Raw genomic sequence first — 20,123 nt, 5'->3', positions numbered from 1 at the left:
TGTTCTGCGCAAAAATACCATGGATCCCTCCCCCGGTTTCGGAGGTACCCGCGGGTCTTTTTTCGGTTTTTCGTTAATAACTTTTGAACGAGTTAAAATTTTTATTTGCCACCTTAGGATTATTGTTTTCGAGATTAATACGCGTCTTTTGGCCCCCCTCTCGATATTTTTTGACGCGTATTAGCAGTCGACCCCTCAACTTGACTATGACCCAAATGTAAATCATGATGATCAAAGATGAATCCTCAATGTATCAAATATGGCTTTGACAATTCTTTGATACCATTATTATATCAAGTTTTAGTTGGGGTTAAATCTTATTGATCAGAGTTTCACGAGTAGGTGTCGCGGCGAACGCTTGCGCTGCATAGCTGACGTGACTAACGCGCTGAATTAATTTCCCAGCACATTTGACAGGCACATTTTGACAGCATTTGGTATATAAAAAAATTTTTAAGCGGACTTTTTTGTTTTCATAAATTACAATAAAGAACAAAATTAAGGATTCGCCATGAATTCGGCAACGAAAGTGAGTAAAATATTCAATTGGAGATGATTTCCAGCGTTGTTGGTCGGCTATTGAGGTAACACCAGCATGAAGGTTTGTTGGAAAAATTAATCTATGAGCTTCCTTTTAGTTGGTTTTCGGCGCGCGTATTTTTTACTCTTGAGATAGTAGAATCTTATTCGTTTCGTGCCGCGGTGTTTCGCGGACGGCCAATATTTATTTCGCTTTTTGTTTTGAATTGTGCTTCTAAACAAATGTTCCCCCGACGTCGCACCTCAACGCTAGGGATCCAATTGTGAGCCCGTTATATCGGTTGGAGCGATTTATATTTAGTAATGTCTTTCAGGTTGGCGAAATATTTACAGCTGCTGGTCAGGCATTCAGCCGTTTAGGAGATTTAACAATGCAATTGCATCCGAATGCCGAATCACCATCAGGGTAAGTAAAATTCCCAAATTTCCAGAAAAATTTGGTTTAAATATGCTTTTGTACGACTCTTGATGTAAAAAACCTTTGTGTGTGTACAGAGAGTAATTGGAAGAAGGGGAAAGAAAAAATAGTTAAGGAGCTAGTAGAGAGACTTGAAGTTCAATTAGTTCTAAATCTCGGATTTTATTCACAAAACGAGCTTATAGTAGTAGCTCCAGATGAAAATAATGAAATATTTGTCAAACAGGGCTGTAAAGTTTTTAATTGTAGCTTATTTTCAATCTGAATTCTACTTAAGTATTACCACACTTTGTAAAATCAGTATTTTTTTATCAAGCGCAAAAATTGTTTCCCTATGCAAATCTGGTACTTTTATTTTTTAATTTTAGGAATTTAAAACTGTTGCATATATAATACTGAGCAAACTTTGCGGAGAAATATGTGTTTTAGTACATAGCTATGTGTCCACATTTCTATGTACCAAAAATAAACGGAAACAAGGTCAACTTACATTCCGTTTTCATAAATTTCATATCCGGTTCACATCATAGATGGCCAATTTAACATACGACCACTTCATGTTTTAACTATGCCTAGTGGAATATTTTTTCAATTGTTCGTCGGCAACTATTTGATTTGACTACCACAGATCGGCCGTAAAGTAGCACGTCGGTTTTGCTGTAGAATCATAACCATGTGCCGCTTAATAGGCATAACCACTAGCGTGTTGCGGAGTGGTATCCGCGTTGATAATTCTTTGTCTTTTATTGATCCGCTACCTCCCGGAAACTAGCATCATTAAGGTACTAGCCCGACTTTGTCCGATTTAAATAAGACCTCGTCGGACCTTTTAGGTTATCCCATCATAATTAGCTGCTCTCAAATAACTGAAGGCCAATATGTTGAAATCAGGCTCATTAGCTACATATATGTAATAATTCTATATTGCTACTTGTTGTTTTTGTTGTTGTTGTAGCAGTGCTTCGCCCCACCTAATAGGTGCGACCGATCACAAACTGTCATCAATATCCTCTAACGGGGGTCCGAGGAAACTTGCTGTTTCAACAGGGGTGGACCATAATGAAAGGGATGTTAGAGGCGTTGGTTCCACATTACAATTAAAGGGATGGTTGGTGTCATGTGGGGACACATTACAAACGGGGCATACATTTTGTATGTCGGGGTTGATTCTGGATAGCCTGTTACAGTATCCAGAACGAAGTTGAGCTAGAGTGACTCGCGTTTCCCTGGGAAGTATGCGTTCCTCTTCCGCAAGTTTTGGGTACTGTTCCTTGAGTACTGGACTCACCGTGTAATTCCTGGCATAAAGGTCCGACGCCTGTTTGTGGAGTTCACTGAGGACCTGCTTGTGTTTTTTTGCTTCATACGGCTGAGTTCTCAGGTGCCGTATTTCCTCATAATGCTTACGGAGATGACTCCTGTTAGCTCATCAATCAGATGTTTGTTGGGATGCCCAGGTTTCTGGGTATTCAACAGGAACTGTTTGGTTAGCATCTCATTTCTCTCCCTGATGGGGAGTATTCTCGCATCATTATGTAGATGGTGTTCTGGAGACATAAGAAAACAGTCCGTGGCGGTTCTGAGATCAGTATTTTGGCAGGCCTGTAGCTTCTTCCAGTGAGTAGTTTTTAGGCTTGGCGACCATATAGGGGACGCGAAGCATGCAATCGGCTGGCCAATTGCTGTTGTTGTTGTTGTTGTAGCAGTGCTTCGCCCCACCTAACAGACGCGACCGATCACAAACTGTCATCAATATCCTCTAACGGGAGTCCAAGGAAACTTGCTGTTTCAACAGGGGTGGACCATAGGGAAAGGGGTGTTAGAGGCGTTGGTTCCACATTACAATTAAAGAGATGGTTGGTGTCATGTGGGGACACATTGCAAGCGGGGCATACATTTTGTATGTCGGGGTTGATTCTGGATATGTAAGAGTTTAACCTGTTACAGTATCCAGAACGAAGTTGAGCCAGAGTGACACGCGTTTCCCTGGGGAGTATGCGTTCCTCTTCCGCAAGTTTTGGATACTTTACTTTGAGTACTAGGTTCACCGGGCAATTCCCGGCATAAAGGTCCGACGCCTGTTTGTGGAGTACACCAAGGACCTGCTTGTGTTTTTTCGCTTCATACGGCTGTGTTCTCAGATGCCGTATTTCCTCAAAATGCTTACGGAGATGACTCCTTAAGCCCCTAGGCGGTGCTGGCTCGTCAATCAGATGTCTGTTGGGATGCCCAGGTTTCTGGGTATTCAACAGGAACTGTTTGGTCAGCATCTCGTTTCTTTCCCTGATGGGGAGTATTCTCGCCTCATTATGTAGATGGTGTTCTGCGGACATAAGAAGACAGCCCGTTGCAATTCTGAGAGCAGTATTTTGGCAGGCCTGTAGCTTCTTCCAGTGGGTAATTTTTAGGCTTGGCGACCATATGGGTGACGCGTAGCACGTAATCGGCTGGCTAATTGCTTTGTATGTAGTCATGAGCGTTTCTTTATCTTTTCCCCAGGTACTGCCAGCAAGGGATTTGAGGATTTTGTTACGGCTCTGAATTCTCGGAACAATTGCGGCTGCGTGCTCACCAAAATGTAGATCCTGATCAAACGTCACCCAAAATTTTGGGGTGTAGGACAGTCGGTAGCGTAGAGCCATCGACGTGGATGTTCAAAATGGTCGACATTTGGGACGTCCATGTTGTAAATAAGGTCGCGGAAGATTTAGTCGGTGATAATGCCAGGTTTCGCGAGGCGAAAAAACTGGAGAGATCAGGGAGGTAGCCGTTTATTTTATTGCATAGCTCATCGATCTGTGGGCCTGGGCCTGTGGCCATTACTGTGCAGTCATCGGCGTAGGAAACGATTGTGACTCCTTCCGGTGGTGAAGGTAGTTTAGATATGTAGAAATTAAACAAAAGTGGGGATAGGACACCACCCTGTGGCACCCCTTGTTTAATTCTCCTTGGCTTTGATGTTTCGTTTCTAAATAGCACCGATGCCTGCCGACCACCCAGATAATTTGCGGTCCACCTTTTAAGACATGGGGGAAGGGTAGACCCTTCCAGGTCTTGCAGTAACGAGCCGTGGTTGACCGTATCAAAAGCTTTTGATAGGTCTAGCGCTACGAGTACTGTTCTATGGTGGGGGTTTTGATTTAAACCGCAATTTATCTGGGTACTAATGGCATTTAGCGCGGAGGTAGTGCTATGGAGTTTTCTGAAGCCATGCTGATGGGAGGCTAGTTGCAAATTTGCTTGGAAATAAGGGAGCAAAATGGCATCGAGCGTCTTTGCTACTGGCGATAGGAGAGATATCGGACGATACGACTCTCCTATGTTAGCTGGTTTACCAGGCTTTAGTAGCGGGACCACCTTGGCCATTCTCCATTTCTCGGGTATGACAAAGGTGGAAAGAGACAGGTTGAAGACCTGCGCTAAATATTTGAAACCCTCTTTCCCTAGGCTTTTAAGCATCGGCATGGCTATGCCGTCTGGGCCCACTGCTTTGGAAGGTTTAGCGCGACCAATGGCGTCCTCAACCTCTTTAGCGGTGATGGTGATTGGTGACGCGCTGAATTTGTGTTTATGTGCGTGTCTGTTGGCCCTCCGTCTAACTTTGTCGACCGTAGAATGCATTATATATTGTCGGCAGAAAGCGCTCGCGCATTTTTTCGCATCCGACAGCACTTTGTCGCCAAAGGCGATGGAAACTTTGTCTTTGTGCTTAGTCGGATTCGATAGGGACTTTACGGTGGACCAAAGTTTACCCACACCGGTAGAGAGGTTACAACCTCTTAGGTGCTCCTCCCATTTCGCCCGCTTGTGTTCATCCACAAGCAATCTGATGCGTTGGTTTATATCCCTTATTTGGGGGTCGCCTGGATCAAGCTGCCTTATAAGGTCCCGTTCTCTCGCTAAGTTTGCGGCCTCCGCCGGGAAGTGGGGCCGGATTTCGGGAATTCTCCCGGCGGGAATGAAACGTGCCGAGGCGGATTCAATGACCTTGCGAAAAGCACGCTCCCCTTGGCGGGCATCAGTCGGGATAGGGAGGGCAGCAAAGAGGTTGTCTGTAAAGGATTTATATTCTCCCCACTTTCCTTTTTTAAAGTTTATGAAAGTGCGTTTTTCGGTGACGATGAAGTCGGCGGTACGCTCGAGCGAAACAAGTATAGGCAGGTGGTCGGATGCCAATGATACCATCGGCTGCCAGTTGACGCAGTTTACGAGTTCTGCGCTCACGATTGAGATATCTGGCGAACTGTGACAGCTTCCTACCATACGTGTGGGGGCGTCTCCATTTATTGTGCAGAACGTCGTTTCTTCTATTTGATCCGCCAACATCTCGCCCCTACTGTCCGCCCGCAAATTTGAATGCCATAGATCATGATGGGCATTGAAGTCGCCTAAAATAATGCGATTGTTTCCAGTGAGTAAGGCTCTAATATTAGGGTGGTATCCACCGGGGCAACAGGTGGCAGGGGGGATGTAGATGTTGATGATTTCTAGGTTTGCATCGCCTGACCGGACAGATAGGCCTTGACGTTCTAAGACGTTGTCCCTGCGGTCGATGCCAGGATCAAATATGTGATATTGCACAGAGTGGTGTATTATAAACGCGAGGCCGCCTCCATTTCCGCTCTCGCGATCTTTTCTGTGGACATTATACCCAGAGCAGGACTGCAATGCAGATCGTGCTGTGAGTTTAGTCTCTTGAATCGCAGCAATGCGGATGTTGTGCCGCTTCATGAAGTTGACTATCTCCGTAATCTTCCCAGTTCATTACAGTTTAACTGCAGAATTCTGAAGTGCATGAGGGGAGACGTCGCCACTCTGGGGGTAAGTGACGGGTGACTACGCCTGGGTTCAGGAAGGCCAGGACGCAATTGCTGTTGTGGCCCTGGGACTGGGCGTCCTTGGGCAAGCATTGGGGTACCCAGATGATTTGGGTTTGCGACCTGGCAACATGGCGCGATGAAACCCGCCGAGGGGTTGCCGTCGCGGAGACCAGAACATCTAGGAAAGTGGCACCACCCGAGGCAGGAGCTGCATTGGGCGGATGTCGCAAACATATATATTCTGTGCTGGCAAACGGTGCAAACGGAGGTAGGGACTAAGAGTCTGTTTCCCTGACCTACACGATTGCTGCCGGAAAAGAGGGGGGGAGAAGACGGGGGCAGGGGCTGTTGCTCAGCATTGCTTCCGACTCTACTACGAAGATTGTAGTTATGAGTGGTAGCAGCTGTTTGAGTTGTTGGCGCCGTAAGGCGCGAGCAGCAGCGGGTACTTGTTGTGGCTTGCTGAGCAGCGGGGCTGCTGGAAGGTAATGGGGGGGCGCTTAGACGTAGACTACGGGACGCCCTTGGGCGTGAACAGCAAGGAGCCACAAAAGATTTATAAAAGTTACGTGGACGTCGGGTTTTGGAATCAAGCCCAGAACAACCTGTCCGATGCAACCATCCCTTACACGAGACACACTGAACAGAGTATGACCGTCCTAAAAAGATACTTTTCCGGCAGATGCAGCAAAACCATTTCTCAGGACCGAGGTCAGGAGACGGACCCGGATTGGATTCGATACCTTCCCGGAGCAAGAGAATATGGAGCAGTCCTGTTGCAAGGAGCTGCTGGGAGGATGACAATTTGTGGGAGGGACGAAACAAATTAAATGGGGTTACACTGAAATGACAGTCCTTGGTCGGGAAAAATCCCGAGTCGCTCCGGTACATAGAACCGACTGCCTTGGGAAGCGCTGGCCAATTGCTTGTATGTGGTAATGAGCGTTTCTTTGTCTTTTCCCCAAGTACTGCCAGCAAGGTATTTGAGGACTTTATTACGGCTCTGGATTTTCGGTACAATTGCGGCTGCATGCTCACCAAAATGTAGATCCTGATCAAACGTCACACCCAAGATTTTGGGGTGTAGGACAGTCGTTAGCGTAGTGCCATCGACGTGGATGTTCAAAATGTCGACATTTGGGACGTCCATGTTGTAAATAAGGTCGCGGAGGACTTAGTCTGTGATAATGCCAGGTTTCGCGATTCGAAAAAACTGGAGAGATCAGGGAGTTAGCCGTTTATTCTGTTGCAAAGCTCATCGATCTGTGAGCCTGGGCCTGTGGCCATTATTGTGCAGTCATCGGCGTAGGAAACGATAGTAACTCCTTCTGGTGGCGAAGGTAGCTTAGATCTATATTGCTATCACCGGCTAGGTATACTCAAAAACATCACAGTTGCGATATATTGCTGTTTAAATGTTTTTGTATTCAATAATCGAATGTACCTAAATTTAAATTTTTTCTTGTCACATGCTGCTACAATCACAAACATTTTGTGGGCTGTCTTGTTTTGATTTAGAATTCAAAACACATTGTGTGCATTTTCTATTAGCAATATCGGAGTATTACATATATGTATGTGAGCCTGATATATCTGCCCCCGAACTACTAATGTCGGTGGTATTGCCTGGAAACTCGAGTCTGAACAAATGTTTGATTTTTATACATAACGCCCTGATTCCTATGATTCCCGTTATAAACTCATAGGATATCAACTTTATATTCTCAACCTTTGATATACGTGCCAATCTTATTAGAAATATAAGGAAGATCCCTGCGAAGGAAAGAAGAAGGAATTACTGGTTCGACGTGGTCATATTAAATTCTTTCGCAGTCGGTTAAATAAATGACGGATTGATAAGCGCAATACAAAGCTTTATAGCTTCAAATCTTTCAACCCAACTGTCAGCCTCACTTACGCGGGGGGGGATGCTGTTACAAATATGAATGTATCATATACATATTTGACAGGCGAGGCTCTGGCGACCCCAAGTTCCTCATGGAACTAGGAGGTGGGGAGGGCGAGATGGCCTAGAAGGTTTAATGTGGTCATATTAATCGTTCCGAAATGGCCGGGCTATTACCTTAATGGTGCTTTGTTATCGGAACGTACCGGATCTATATCCGGCCAAGGACTATCAACATCGATAGCACTCCCCAAAGCCTTCGGGGAGTGTCTTTATCGTTGACATACGGTGCACACGGTGTGAGTCATCTTATGATCTCGTATTTATATTTTTTTTCAGTAGAAGCATGCGTATACATATATGTCTGTCAGGGGTTAAAACAACATAAAAACAAGAATTACCTACTCGTAAATGAGGCTATTAAGATCAATACATCGTACAATTGTTTGTATGTCTCTTTGAAAATCAAATATTTCTGCTGAAATAGTAAAAAAATTTACTTTTACTAATTTTCAGCAAAGTAATTCGAAATCAGAATTTCGGCTATCAAAAAACTGGAAAATGTTTACTTAAAAATAATTGATCATGAAATACTTATAGCTTCAAAGCATAGTAAAATATTAAAGTTTTTTTTTCTGCTGACGACGACAGCTCGCATCCATTCAAGTTACATCTGAAGTAAAATGAAAAAAAAAAAAAAACAAATTTGGTTGCTTTGCTTTTTTCTGTTGCTGAAATATTTTTCAAATACAAATGTAAGCTGTATACAAAAATTCCAAACCGACAAAAAACTCATTGCAGGTAAAGCCAAAAATTTGTAAATTTTACTATTTTTCAGTAAGCAATTCAAACCCTGCATTTTTGTTACCACCTATAAGGATAGGCGTAATAAAAGTCGATTCCCATGCATCAATAAAAACTCCGGCAGATAGTGACATATCAAATATATGCCTTAAAGGAACAATCAAAGATGAACAAATTTTCAACAGGACAGCTGAGAGGCCATCTGAGTCTGTTGTGGTTGACATCTTTAGCTGTTCAATACCATTAGGTATGTCCAAAAATTTTCTCTCCGCTTTGCAGAATTTGAGGTTTGGTTACTGTCATTCCGCCTAGTTTGCTTCCTGGTTCTGGGGCTGAGGCGTTTGCCCTCCCTCTCCTGCCTCTTAAAAGCAGGCTTCTCAGTATCAGCCGATCGCTGCCCCTTGTCTTTCGGGGTCCTTCCCCTTCGATGCGGTTGCAAAATTGAGGATTACTGGAGCAAAGTTTTTGTCAGTGAACTGTCTTCGACATTGTTTCACTGTCTCTCTGCCCCATGCCAAGCGATCTCTCTCGTCGTTGGTTGCGTTAACGTTAGTTCTTTGTCCGGGCTGGTAGACTGCTCCTCTACCGACTGCGTACTATCATCGCTATCCGCGTCCGAATCATCGTCCTAGCGATTTCTTCCTCCCGGCCTTGCGACGCCATAGCTTTTTACTTCTCCCCCTTACTTGCTTTAGAAGTTTTCGAGTTCATCTTGGTCGCACCTGCCCAACAAGGTGGTCTCAGCGGTCTAATGTTAAAAGTGGGGATAAAAACCGTCCGCTGCAATAGTGCCCCTTGCTGTGGTAAGACCATCATTACATCCCAAAATACCCCCTGGCAGCAATTCATCCAATAGGGACCGGTAGGAGAAATGTCAATTTTACCTTGTTTAATATTATAAAAAGCGATAAATATTTCAATGAGTTTTAAGAGAAGAGGGTTAATTTTTTTTCAACCCATAATTGGTAAAATAGAAATAAATTTATAATGAGTTTGTTTTAAGTCAGTAAAGAAAATAACAACTTTATTTATCACACTTTCAATGATTATAAACAATCTTTTTTTATAAATCGGAATTTTCAACATTTCTTTGTACATAATACATAAAAATATCGCCATTTCGACTGCTGAGTGGAATTTCACCCTGTCTCAGCCACCGTCTGGAAAACGCCCAATTTAAAATATTTTGACGTGAGCTGGGGCATTTATACAAACAATTCTGGAATGGGGCTTTCAGCCGAGATAGACCGATGTTCCACTCAACAGTCATATATGTAATACTTCCATATTGCTACAACAACATGTGCGCAATGAGTTTTTAATTCACAAAGCATTTGATTGTAGCAGCTAAAGTTTTACAATTAAAAACTACAATTTAGGTACATTTCCTCATGGAAAAGAAAAACGAAAACATTTTAACAGAAATATATCAGCACTCTGATGTTTGCGAGTGTACCCTCTCTGTACTATTAATTTAGAAGTATTACATACATTTATGACGGCATTTCATGTAAACAACATTTATGAAAAATTATAATTTTCTTGTATATAATTTAGAGCTCCACTTCCAGCAGATAAATCTGTATAAAATATTGAACCATCAATTGATCGCGCCACAGCACAAAGAGTCCCCTTGTTGTTGTTGTTGTTGTAGCGATACGGTTGCTCCCCGAAGGTTTAGGGAGTGATCGATGTGATGGTCCTTTGCCGTTTACAAATCCGGTACGCTCCGGTAACACAGCATCATTAAGGTGCTGGCCCGACCATCTCGGGAACGATTTATATGGCCACATTAAACCTTCAGGCCAATCCGGTATTTTAGTCGCCTCTTACGACAGGCATACCTACCGCGGGTATATTCTAACCCCCTGACCCGCTGGAGTCCCCTTCACAACGCCCGGTGCTCCAGAACCTGCCAAGCTCCTATTTTCAGTACAAATGGGGGGGTTACACCCCATCAACCATCAATTGATCGCGCCACAGCACAAAGAGTCCCCTTCACAACACCCGGTGCTCCAGAACCTGCCAAGCTCCTATTTTCAGTACAAATCGTTGTTGGTTTTACATTTTTCCCTTCCATATCGATAACACGAACGCGATTGTTCCACTTTATTATTTTATCGGCAGTACAACTGATACTAGGATTAATAACATCCATTTTATTGCCCGGTTTTAATGTAGTACTGCAAAATTGTATTGGTTTCATTTCAGCCCATCGTTCAAAGGGTCTCCTCACATAAATTATACCTAAATCCATATCCAAATCAGCATCATCGCTAGGTAAATCAGTTAAACTAAGCGCTTCGCGAACTGTCCCCCTGTCTAATAAATTTTGTATACCAGCTTTAACTGTGATATCTTTAGCTTCTTTTCCCCTCACGCATTCTAAAGCTGTAATCACTGCATCCCATTGGATCAATGAGCCAAGGCAAATATATTCCTCGTTTTCATATATTGCCGCGATATATGGTGCAACGGAAGGTTCCGCATTAGTGAAGGTGAAAACACAACTAAGCACCACCAACATAACCACGAGATAATTTAGAAAATTCATTTTAATTTCAATTAATTAGATTTGTTGAATTGAAAGGTCGCGGTTATTGAATAAAACTTCCTTTTGGTTTGCTTTATATTCATATATATTTTAAGACTTTTTCAAACGCTTGTTAAATATTAAGTAAATCAAGATAAGTTTTGTGAGCGCTATTTATACATTAGTGGATTGTGTGAATAAAAAATAATTAGAAACTTCTAGAATTCAGGAAATGGGCACAACGTAAATATTTTGAAATATTTGGCCTTTTCAACAGAAAATTTCCATGTTATTTGTTTATATATTTGCACAGCTTAATTGTGCTATTGAATTGAGAAAGGCTATGTAATATGTGCACAATAAGTAGAAATTTCTAGATTTCAGGAAATGGCACAACGTAAATATTATGAAATATTTGGCCTTTCCAACAAAAAATTGCTATGTGATTTGTTTATATATTTGAACAGTTTAATTGTGCTATTGAATTGAGAAAGGCAGTTTAATTGTGCTATTGAATTGAGAAAGGCTATGTAATATGTGCACAATAAGTAGAAACTTCTAGATTTCAGGAAATGGGCACAACGTAAATATTTTAAAGTATTTGGCTTTTTCAACAAAAAATGTCCATGTGATTTGTGTATACATATATGTGGGATTGAGCAAAACCACTCTACAAATTAATACTGTATTATAATAGCTATGAAATGAAGGTTCGATCGTAAGCTATGAAGGAGAGAGGGTTGATTTTTAGACGTGCAGCCAAATAAACGTAGTTTCGAACTTAGCAAAAAATTTTTTTTTTATTTTTGAAGTCTTTTTTGTGGAAAATTGTTAAAAAATATATTCATCTTTAAATAAATTTTTCGATATTCAATAAACAGTTTGAATTTATTGAATTAACGGGGGAAAACCAATAGTGGAAACAAATATCGCACATATTTGGGGGATGAACCAATAGCGCACACTTGAATAAAAATTTTGCTGCAATGGCTAGTTTGCAAACATTTGAATTTATACGAGAGAAGTTACATACGTACAAGCAAAAAGCAAGGTATATCCGCTCTTCGTTCGTCGGCAACTATTTGATTTGACTACCACAGATCTGCCGTAAAGTAGCACGTCGGTTTTGCTGTAGAAGCATAACCATGCGCCGCTTAATAGGCATCAACACTAGCGTGTTGCGGAGTGGATTCCGCTACCTTCCGGAAACTAGCATCATTAAGGTAGTAGACCGACATTGTCCGAAACAATTTAAATAAGACCCCGTCGGACCTTTTAGGTTATCCCATCATAATTAGCTACTCCCAAATAACTGAAGGCCAATATGTTGAAATCAGGCTTGTTAGCTGTATATATGTGATACTTCTATATTGCTACTACAGGCTAGGTATACTTACAAACATCAGAGTTCCGATATATTGCTGTTTAAATGTTTTTGTATCCAATAATCGAATGTACCTAAATTTAAATTTTTTCTTGTCGCATGCTGCTACAATCACAAAAAATTTGTGGGCTGTCTTGTTTTGATTTCGAATTGAAAACTCATTGAGTGCATTTTCTACTAGCAATATCGGAGTATTACATACATATATATATATATGAGCCTGATATATCTGCCCCTGAACTACTAATGTCGTTGGTATTGCCAGGGAAACTCGAGTCTGAAGAAATTTTTAATTTTTATACATAACGCCCTGATTCCTATGATTCCCGTTATAAACTTATAGGATATCAACCTTATATTCTCAACCTTTGATATGCATGCGAATCTTATTAGAAATATAAGGAAGATCCCTACGAAGGAAAGAAGGAGGATTTACTAGTTCGACGTGGTCATATTAAAGTCTTTCGCAGTCGGTTAAATAAACAACGGGTTGATGAGCGCAATACAAAGCTTTATAGCTTCAAATCTTCCAACCCAACTGTCAGCCTCATTTACCGCGAGGGGAATGCTGTTACAAATATGAGTGTATCATACACATATTTAACAGGCGAGGCTCTGGCGACCCCAAGTTCCTCATGGAACCAGGAGGTGGGGAGCGCGGAATGGCCCAGATGGTTTAAAGTGGTTATATTAATCGTTCCCGAGATGGTCGGGTTAGGACCTTAATAGTAATTTGTTGCCGGAACGTACCGGATCAATATCCGGCAAAGGACCATCAACATCGATAACAGTCCCCAAAACCTTCGGGTGTCCTTATCGTTAGTACAGTAACAACAACGGCGAAAGCGACAACACTCCTCATAGAGCCAATCTGTAAGGCCACTTTAATAATTTCGAACGCTGTAAAGAGCATATTGAAGTCCTTGTAACTAACATTGATGGATGTTCACATGTAAATATCAACGTTACAAGCAGAACATACATCGCGTATGCGGGATAAGTAAACGTTTATCCTTTCATAATGGCAATAAACAGCTGAATTGCGTGTGGTCAGATCTCCTTATATGGCTTACAGTGATCTCCACACAGCTGCCTTTTAAGATGTTTATGCCTTTGGTAGATGATCCGACCCTGCTGAATAATAACCATGGCAAATAAACTCAGCCGACGTACTGACTGTAACACCTGTTTACAAGCACAAGTTTCTTTAGCAATACTTCTCCCTGCTAAGTCGGACCATTTTGTGGTTGAGAAGTATTAAATTAAGAGTTATACTAAAAACGTAACTCACTTATCCTGTGCCGTGAAAACAGCAGAAAAAGCCATCAGGACTCTGAAAAAATATTGTCACCGGGTAATATATGATAATAAACTAGGTATCTGTTGTTGTTGTTGTTATTGTAGCGATAAAGACACTCCCCGAAGGTCTTGGGGAGTCTTATCGATGTTGATGGTCCTTTGTCGGATATAGATCCGGTACGTTCCGGTACCAAGCCCGACCATCTCGGGAAGATTTGTTATGACCACATGCGACCTTCTAGGTCATCCCGCCCTCCCATCCGCTACATAAATGAGGAGTTCGGGGTCGGCAGAGTCTCGGCTGTTAATGAAACTGGGTTCGGCACGAATAGGTGAGGTTTACAGTTGGGTTTGGAGAAGCTATATATTGCGCTGGCAACCCCTTGAAAGGGTTGCGCTACACAACCCCTTGAATCTATTTGGTATTTTGGTCACCTCTTACGACAGGCATACCTACCGCGGGTATATTCTAACCCCCTAACCCGCTGAGGGTATGTTATTCCCGAAGGCAAACGTATGTCACAATTGCACTATAAGAAGAGTTCCTTAAAAAATGTCTTAAGCTCACCTGAAATTATCGGCATTATGTTCTTAGGCAGACAAATGCAGTGTTTCAAGTTTCTCGGTATAAAATGGGAAAGAAGGTCAATCTCACCTCAGTGGTGCCAATATGGCTATTTGGCGTAAATGTAGATGCTTCAACAGAGCCTGCCAATGTAACCAAACCTGGTTCTTAGGTTGAAACGTTCAAACAATATGTTATATACCAAGGGCAAATTAAATCTTCCTTCATGGCTAAGCCAGAGAACTGCTATTTGAATCTAGAAGTAGAAGCTATTATTTTCAATTCTTATAAAAAATTTTCTATCAGGAACTTTAATCAATTATTTTTCTAATTTTTATTTTGTTCTCTCGCTATATTCCATGTCCATCTCTCTGTCACCATTAACTCCACATAAATAATTTTGATCGGCAATGTCGCCTCGAGCAGTAAATGGACCGATGAGGAGATAAATATGCTACATTCATCCATAATACGCTTCTCCGATGATTTGAACAAAATAAGTTTAAGCATTAAAAATCGCACAGTGTAAGTTGGAAAGTTTGAAAATAAAAAATCCTTTTGCCTGTAAGGATGTAGCGAGAGGACACCTAAGTATAATAAATTGAATTAAATAAACTTTAATTTCTTTTTTCTTTGACAGATCTCAAATACGTCAAGCTCTCAAGAAGAAAGCTTTTGAAGATGCTGGTATACCAGCGAAGCAGGTGCCTGTGCAACAACTACAACATGTCATACAGGCGGTGCAACACGTACCCACGCAACAACAGCAGCAACATGTTGTTAAACAGCAAACACTACAATTGAATGCTATACAACAGCAGCATCAAAATGTCAATGTAATAACGCAGCAACAAACAGTACAGCAGCAGCAGCAAACACAGCAACAGCAGCAATCACATCATCAAACACAACCGCATCAAACTCCACCAACCACTCCACAAACGGTACACATACAACACGTGCAACGTATATTACCTGTACAAGCAACACACATGTCGCAGCAACAACAACATTCGCAGCCAGTACTTAACGCTCCACAATCGCTACAAACACCACCAAAGCAAATTATCATACAACAAACTAGCGCTCCCACACAAATTATACAACAACCGCAAACAACAACGGTAACATTGCAGCAATTTCAACAAATGCAGCAACAGAAAGCATTATTAGCCGCATCAACTGCCCCGACTCAGGCGACAGTAACTGAAAATGTAGTTTTACAAGCGGCAACACAACCAAAACAAATAACGCAGGTTGTCCAACAGAAGTCATCTTCACAACTTCAGCAGCAAACAACAACTCAAGCTTTATTATTGGGTAGCAGTGCGGCTGCCATAACTGCAGTTGCACCAACACCTTTAATGGCTCCTACCACCGGCGTAGCATCGACGGTAGTAAGTGCCGGCGGTGTGGTAGCGACAACTACGGCCGCACAAGCCACAACTACTTCCATTGCGCTAAAATCAGGTCCAGATGTGATGATGACATTAAATCGTATCAACACGCAGGAGCATGAGGAGGAATGTCTGCCTGCCGATGTGGTAAAATTGGATTTTGCAGGTGAAGAAGTATCCGGATGAAATCTAGAGAATGCGGTGGTAAGCGATGGTAGTATTGGCAACGGCAATAGCGATAATGTGGAATGTGTGGTGGTCGAGGATGATGACTTCTACTTCTTCAATTCAAAGAATTAAATAATAATTTAATTTTCTCTATAATACAATCATATGTAGAGAACAGAAATATCGTATTGATTAAGTTTATCAGTTGTTCAATTTGTATCTACTTTAATTGCAATATTTTGTAAAGAAGCTCCTTAAAATTCCACAAAAACTTTAATTTCCATTTATTGTGCATTTAAGTTACTATGTATCTTGCAAATGTTTCATTTATAAATATGTATTTGTACAATCTTCTTGGGACTCATTCTTTCTAACACACAATTGTTGTTTTTGTTTTTTTTGTTGATCCTTCATTAGCAAAGGCAACTAAACGTATAAAATGTACAAATTGAACAAAGCGAATAAGCTTCAAAATATAAAGCTGTAATACACACATTTCTGCAAAACTTATGCATATTGAATAAGTAAAACAGTTAAATAGCCCGTAAAAATTGGCATTGTTGGGTACTACATTTTAGCTATTAAACATAATTCTATAATCATAAAATTTGTATTAAAACAATGATACATTCTAATTAATTATGTTTAAATAAAATGAGGTTTAGTAAAATTAATTAAGTGTATTAATTTTTTTTTGTGAAAATATAAACAAGCATGTTTTCAATTTGGTTCAGTTGTATTCAAGGCAATCGAATAAACTGCGATTAATTTTTATGTACGTATCGCACACCTAGACAGCGACTAACGAATTGATTGGTTGTTTGGAGGTTATTTTAAATTTACTGCTTCATATGGACTAATTTAAATTTTTAGTTTTTCACAACTACGCGGTTAGGAGGATTACAATAGCAGACATGAATTGAATCGTTAAATTTAGCTTAGCTCTCTTTAGATCTAGATATCCATTATATATAGAATATACTACCTGGGCCCGCATCGTGTTATACGATCCGTGGTCGAGTTACATTTTTTGAATCGCAATAGCACTGAAATGGTTATAAGGATTGGGGTAATACGTGAAATATAGGCTGCACATACTTATTACGGTGATAATGTATTATAATTTTTATGAAAGGCTTGATAGATTCGTATTTATCATTTGAGTGAAATTGGTTTTTCATCCGTGAGTGTACGACACGATACGGGCTCTGGCTTTGCTGCGGGATCAAATGTATTGCACTTTCCACTGCCGACCTTTTGTAGTTTATTCTGTTCCTATTCCGTTTGCTCTTTTCTTTCCTCTTTCTTTTCATTACCTTTCCCGGACTGCCCCTTTCATTCTTATTGCCATCCTTTTTTTCAATCGTTTTCTTATCAGCCTTTACCTCGCATTTTCTTCATGTTCGTGCTCTCCATCTTCCCATCTCCTTTTCTTTCTGCTTAGGTCGCAACCCCTCAGTTTTTCCCTTCCCATCCTTTGCCCATCTCTTCGCCCTCCTAGCTCACTCATTTCTCTGAATATTCATCTTTTCGTACCCTCTATCTTTCCCCATTTCCATTATTCCTTCCCTATATCTTGTATACTGTTTCTATTCCTTTCCCTGTCAGTTATCTGCACCATATAAAGTATCACAGCTGCGGACATGTGTTGGACGCGTCGCCGTGACGCGAATTGGTGAGAAAGACACTTAGACTCAATAACAAAATGCAAACTTCATGAACAAAATGTTGGAGTAATCTTGAATATTTATTTTCTTAAAAATATCAAACTTAACGGTATTGTAAAAATTGTGCTGAACTTCATTGTACAACATATTTCATAAATGTGATTTTAACAAAAAAAAAATTCAGTCGGTAAATTCATGGCGGAACGATACAAGGTGGCAGCATGGGACAGCTGATTATAAACTTTTTTTATTTGATTTGATACCTCAACTTCCGGCGCAGAACGATTTTGACATTTCTCCATCGAATTTACAAAAACAAAGTACATGGAATTTTTATTTATGTTTGTGGGTATGTCACAATGCTGCCACCTTGTATCGTTCCGCCATGGGCAAATTAAAACCAAGATTAAAACCCTGAAAACAAAAAAGCAAAAAAGTTTTCTCAAAATGAATTAAGTAAATTTCGCCTTCAAACATTTTTCCGTCAAATAGGAATTCTTTTTCTAAAACAATGAAAAATATTTTAGCTTTTTTTTAAAACCGTTAGCCTTGTAAACAAACAAAGCATAGATTATGCGACAAAAAATCATATCCTTTTACTTTTACATATTTTTAGGTGTAAATTTCAGGTTGATTTCGAGTTGGCCCGCACAAAGTTTAAAATAAAAATATCTTTGGCGTTTTAGCTGTTTAAGTTTTCTTTTCTTTAAAACCTACTATTAACATTTGATTACATAAATAAATACATACAAACAAATAAGTTAGCTAAAAGTCGATTGGTAGTTAATGATATTCATAGTAATAACGATATGGATCCGAATATTGACTAATACCACCAGCTGCCGTTGGTTGACTGGATTTACTCACCGGGCGTACGACGTAAGTGTTGCGTCTAAAGAAATTTTTTTTATAAAATTAGAATATTTATTATATAAATATTAAACTTTCTTTCATTTAAAATATGTATATGGATGATGATGATGCACACAAAGGCCTTGACCGATATTTCTTTAGAAATTGGATTTTTAGATTTTTTTTCTCGTTGAAAGATTTTCGAACTTTGTAAATGATAACCTTCATAAAACAAAATTCGAAGAACAAACATGCCTTAAGCTGCCTTAGCACATGTAAATTTCCTGGCCGATCAAGCAATTGACAAGTGTGAAGGCACCTTTAACTGCAATAGTTTTGAAGGTTCGAAACGAGCTCAAGGCCAGAACAACTCCAAAAATAATGATCATATTGGTGGCATTAATTATCCCTTCATTATGATCTTTTTTTATTTCGAATTGTGAGCAATAACAGGTCGGTTATACGATTTCTACATTTTATCAACGACAATTACTCTCTTCAACTTACCGATTATGCTCCCCCGCATGCACCTGAACGCTTGACTCTTCATGATTATCATGAGAGAATAGCTTTTTCAGCGCTATAATGCTAGCTATGGTGAGAGCGACTTTGCTAATAACCAAAGCTTTACCCGCAATCGCTGCCAACGCCTTCAATCCAATCGGCCCAGCAATGCCCATGGCAGTGAGTAGTGCTGCAATGACATATTTAACATGACCACCGCCACCCTTCTTTTTATGACCACCGCCACCACCGCCGCCGCCTCCTCCGCCGCCGCCTCCATGATCACCACGGCCCTGACTCATATCTATCTTAAGCGTATGCGTACGTGTCAACTTATCGACTTTTGCGAGTAGGGCACGATCGAGTGGATTCAATGAACTCAGCGTACGCGCATCTGTGATCGAATTTATAATGCTCTCCTTTTCGGTGCTATTTTGTTTCTCCAACACTAGACCATCCACAATTTTTATAGAATCCTGTTCGAGTGCACGTGAGAGGGCATGCAGAGCTTTCTGTTTAAGGCAACCAATAAAATCATTTTTATCTTGACAATCTTCATAGACGCGTCGCGCAATCATAAACTCTGGACCAAACCAGCTGTGTGTGGTTGTCGCTGCGTGACCTTGACGTTTTGCAATCCGTGTGTAAGGCTTTGCTTGCGTATGCTGCTGTTGTTGTTGGTGCTCTTGTGTTTCCTGTTGGTGCTGGTGTGGGGCTAAGTGGTAGTGATGGCGCGCTGTTACTATATCGAGTATTAAACTGATCATGATGGCTATCAGTAGCCATTCGATTGTGTTGCTCAGCCGCATTCTCTGCGCGTATGTATGTATGCGCACGCGCTGCGTTGAATGTTATCCTTTTTGAAGATTTTTCACTGCGTGTAGATAGTACCGACACTTTAATCCTTTTCGATAATAATTTCAAAACTTCATTTGATCCTTGCTGAGTTTTGGCAGCTTTTTATGATCTCGGCGCGTCTTTAGCGATTCTAAATGCAACTGCAACCGATTTTCTGTGCGCTTCTTGCTTTTATAAATTGCGTTTAGATGTTTTTTAGACATCGGGGCATTCACTTGTGAAGTGTTGGCATGCAATCATGCTATTTACAAATGCTTGGAATCTGCGCATGCGCACCCACCTTATATGTTCATATGTATGTATAGTCAAGCGTTATAAGATCGCCGCCGCCGCATCACACTAATCATTGGCGCTAATAATTTGTAACAAGCCCAAGCTATTTACTTCTCAATTCTTCAGCTTAAGTAG

The 20,123-nt window shown here is 40.9% G+C and overlaps 2 protein-coding genes across 4 annotated transcripts; one reads left to right on the top strand and one right to left on the bottom strand.

Moving 5' to 3' along the window:
• Positions 1-410: 410 nt before the first annotated feature.
• On the top strand, positions 411-16,508 carry LOC137242891 (putative uncharacterized protein DDB_G0271606). Of its 3 annotated transcripts, none has more exons than XM_067770141.1 (4): positions 411-529; positions 855-946; positions 14,696-14,794; positions 14,910-16,508. In XM_067770141.1, exons 1-4 carry the CDS (start codon positions 512-514, stop codon positions 15,850-15,852), a joined length of 1,152 nt encoding a protein of 383 aa, XP_067626242.1. In that variant the 5' UTR covers positions 411-511; the 3' UTR covers positions 15,853-16,508. The 3 variants fall into 3 exon arrangements, with proteins under 3 accessions (XP_067626242.1, XP_067626244.1, XP_067626243.1); XM_067770142.1 differs by having other exon boundaries at positions 429-529; positions 842-946; XM_067770143.1 differs by lacking the exon at positions 14,696-14,794.
• A 1,776-nt stretch (positions 16,509-18,284) lies between these two features.
• Osi21 (Osiris 21) lies at positions 18,285-19,666 on the bottom strand. Its single transcript, XM_067770140.1, has 2 exons — positions 18,861-19,666; positions 18,285-18,393 (listed from the first exon to the last, which is right to left on the bottom strand). Exons 1-2 carry the CDS (start codon positions 19,664-19,666, stop codon positions 18,285-18,287), a joined length of 915 nt encoding a protein of 304 aa, XP_067626241.1.
• Positions 19,667-20,123: the final 457 nt, after the last annotated feature.

Source organism: Eurosta solidaginis, chromosome 2 (genome assembly GCF_040869045.1).
Source record: "Eurosta solidaginis isolate ZX-2024a chromosome 2, ASM4086904v1, whole genome shotgun sequence".
In the NCBI taxonomy this organism is placed as follows: domain Eukaryota; kingdom Metazoa; phylum Arthropoda; class Insecta; order Diptera; family Tephritidae; genus Eurosta; species Eurosta solidaginis.
This window is presented reverse-complemented; position numbering and strand designations above follow the sequence as displayed.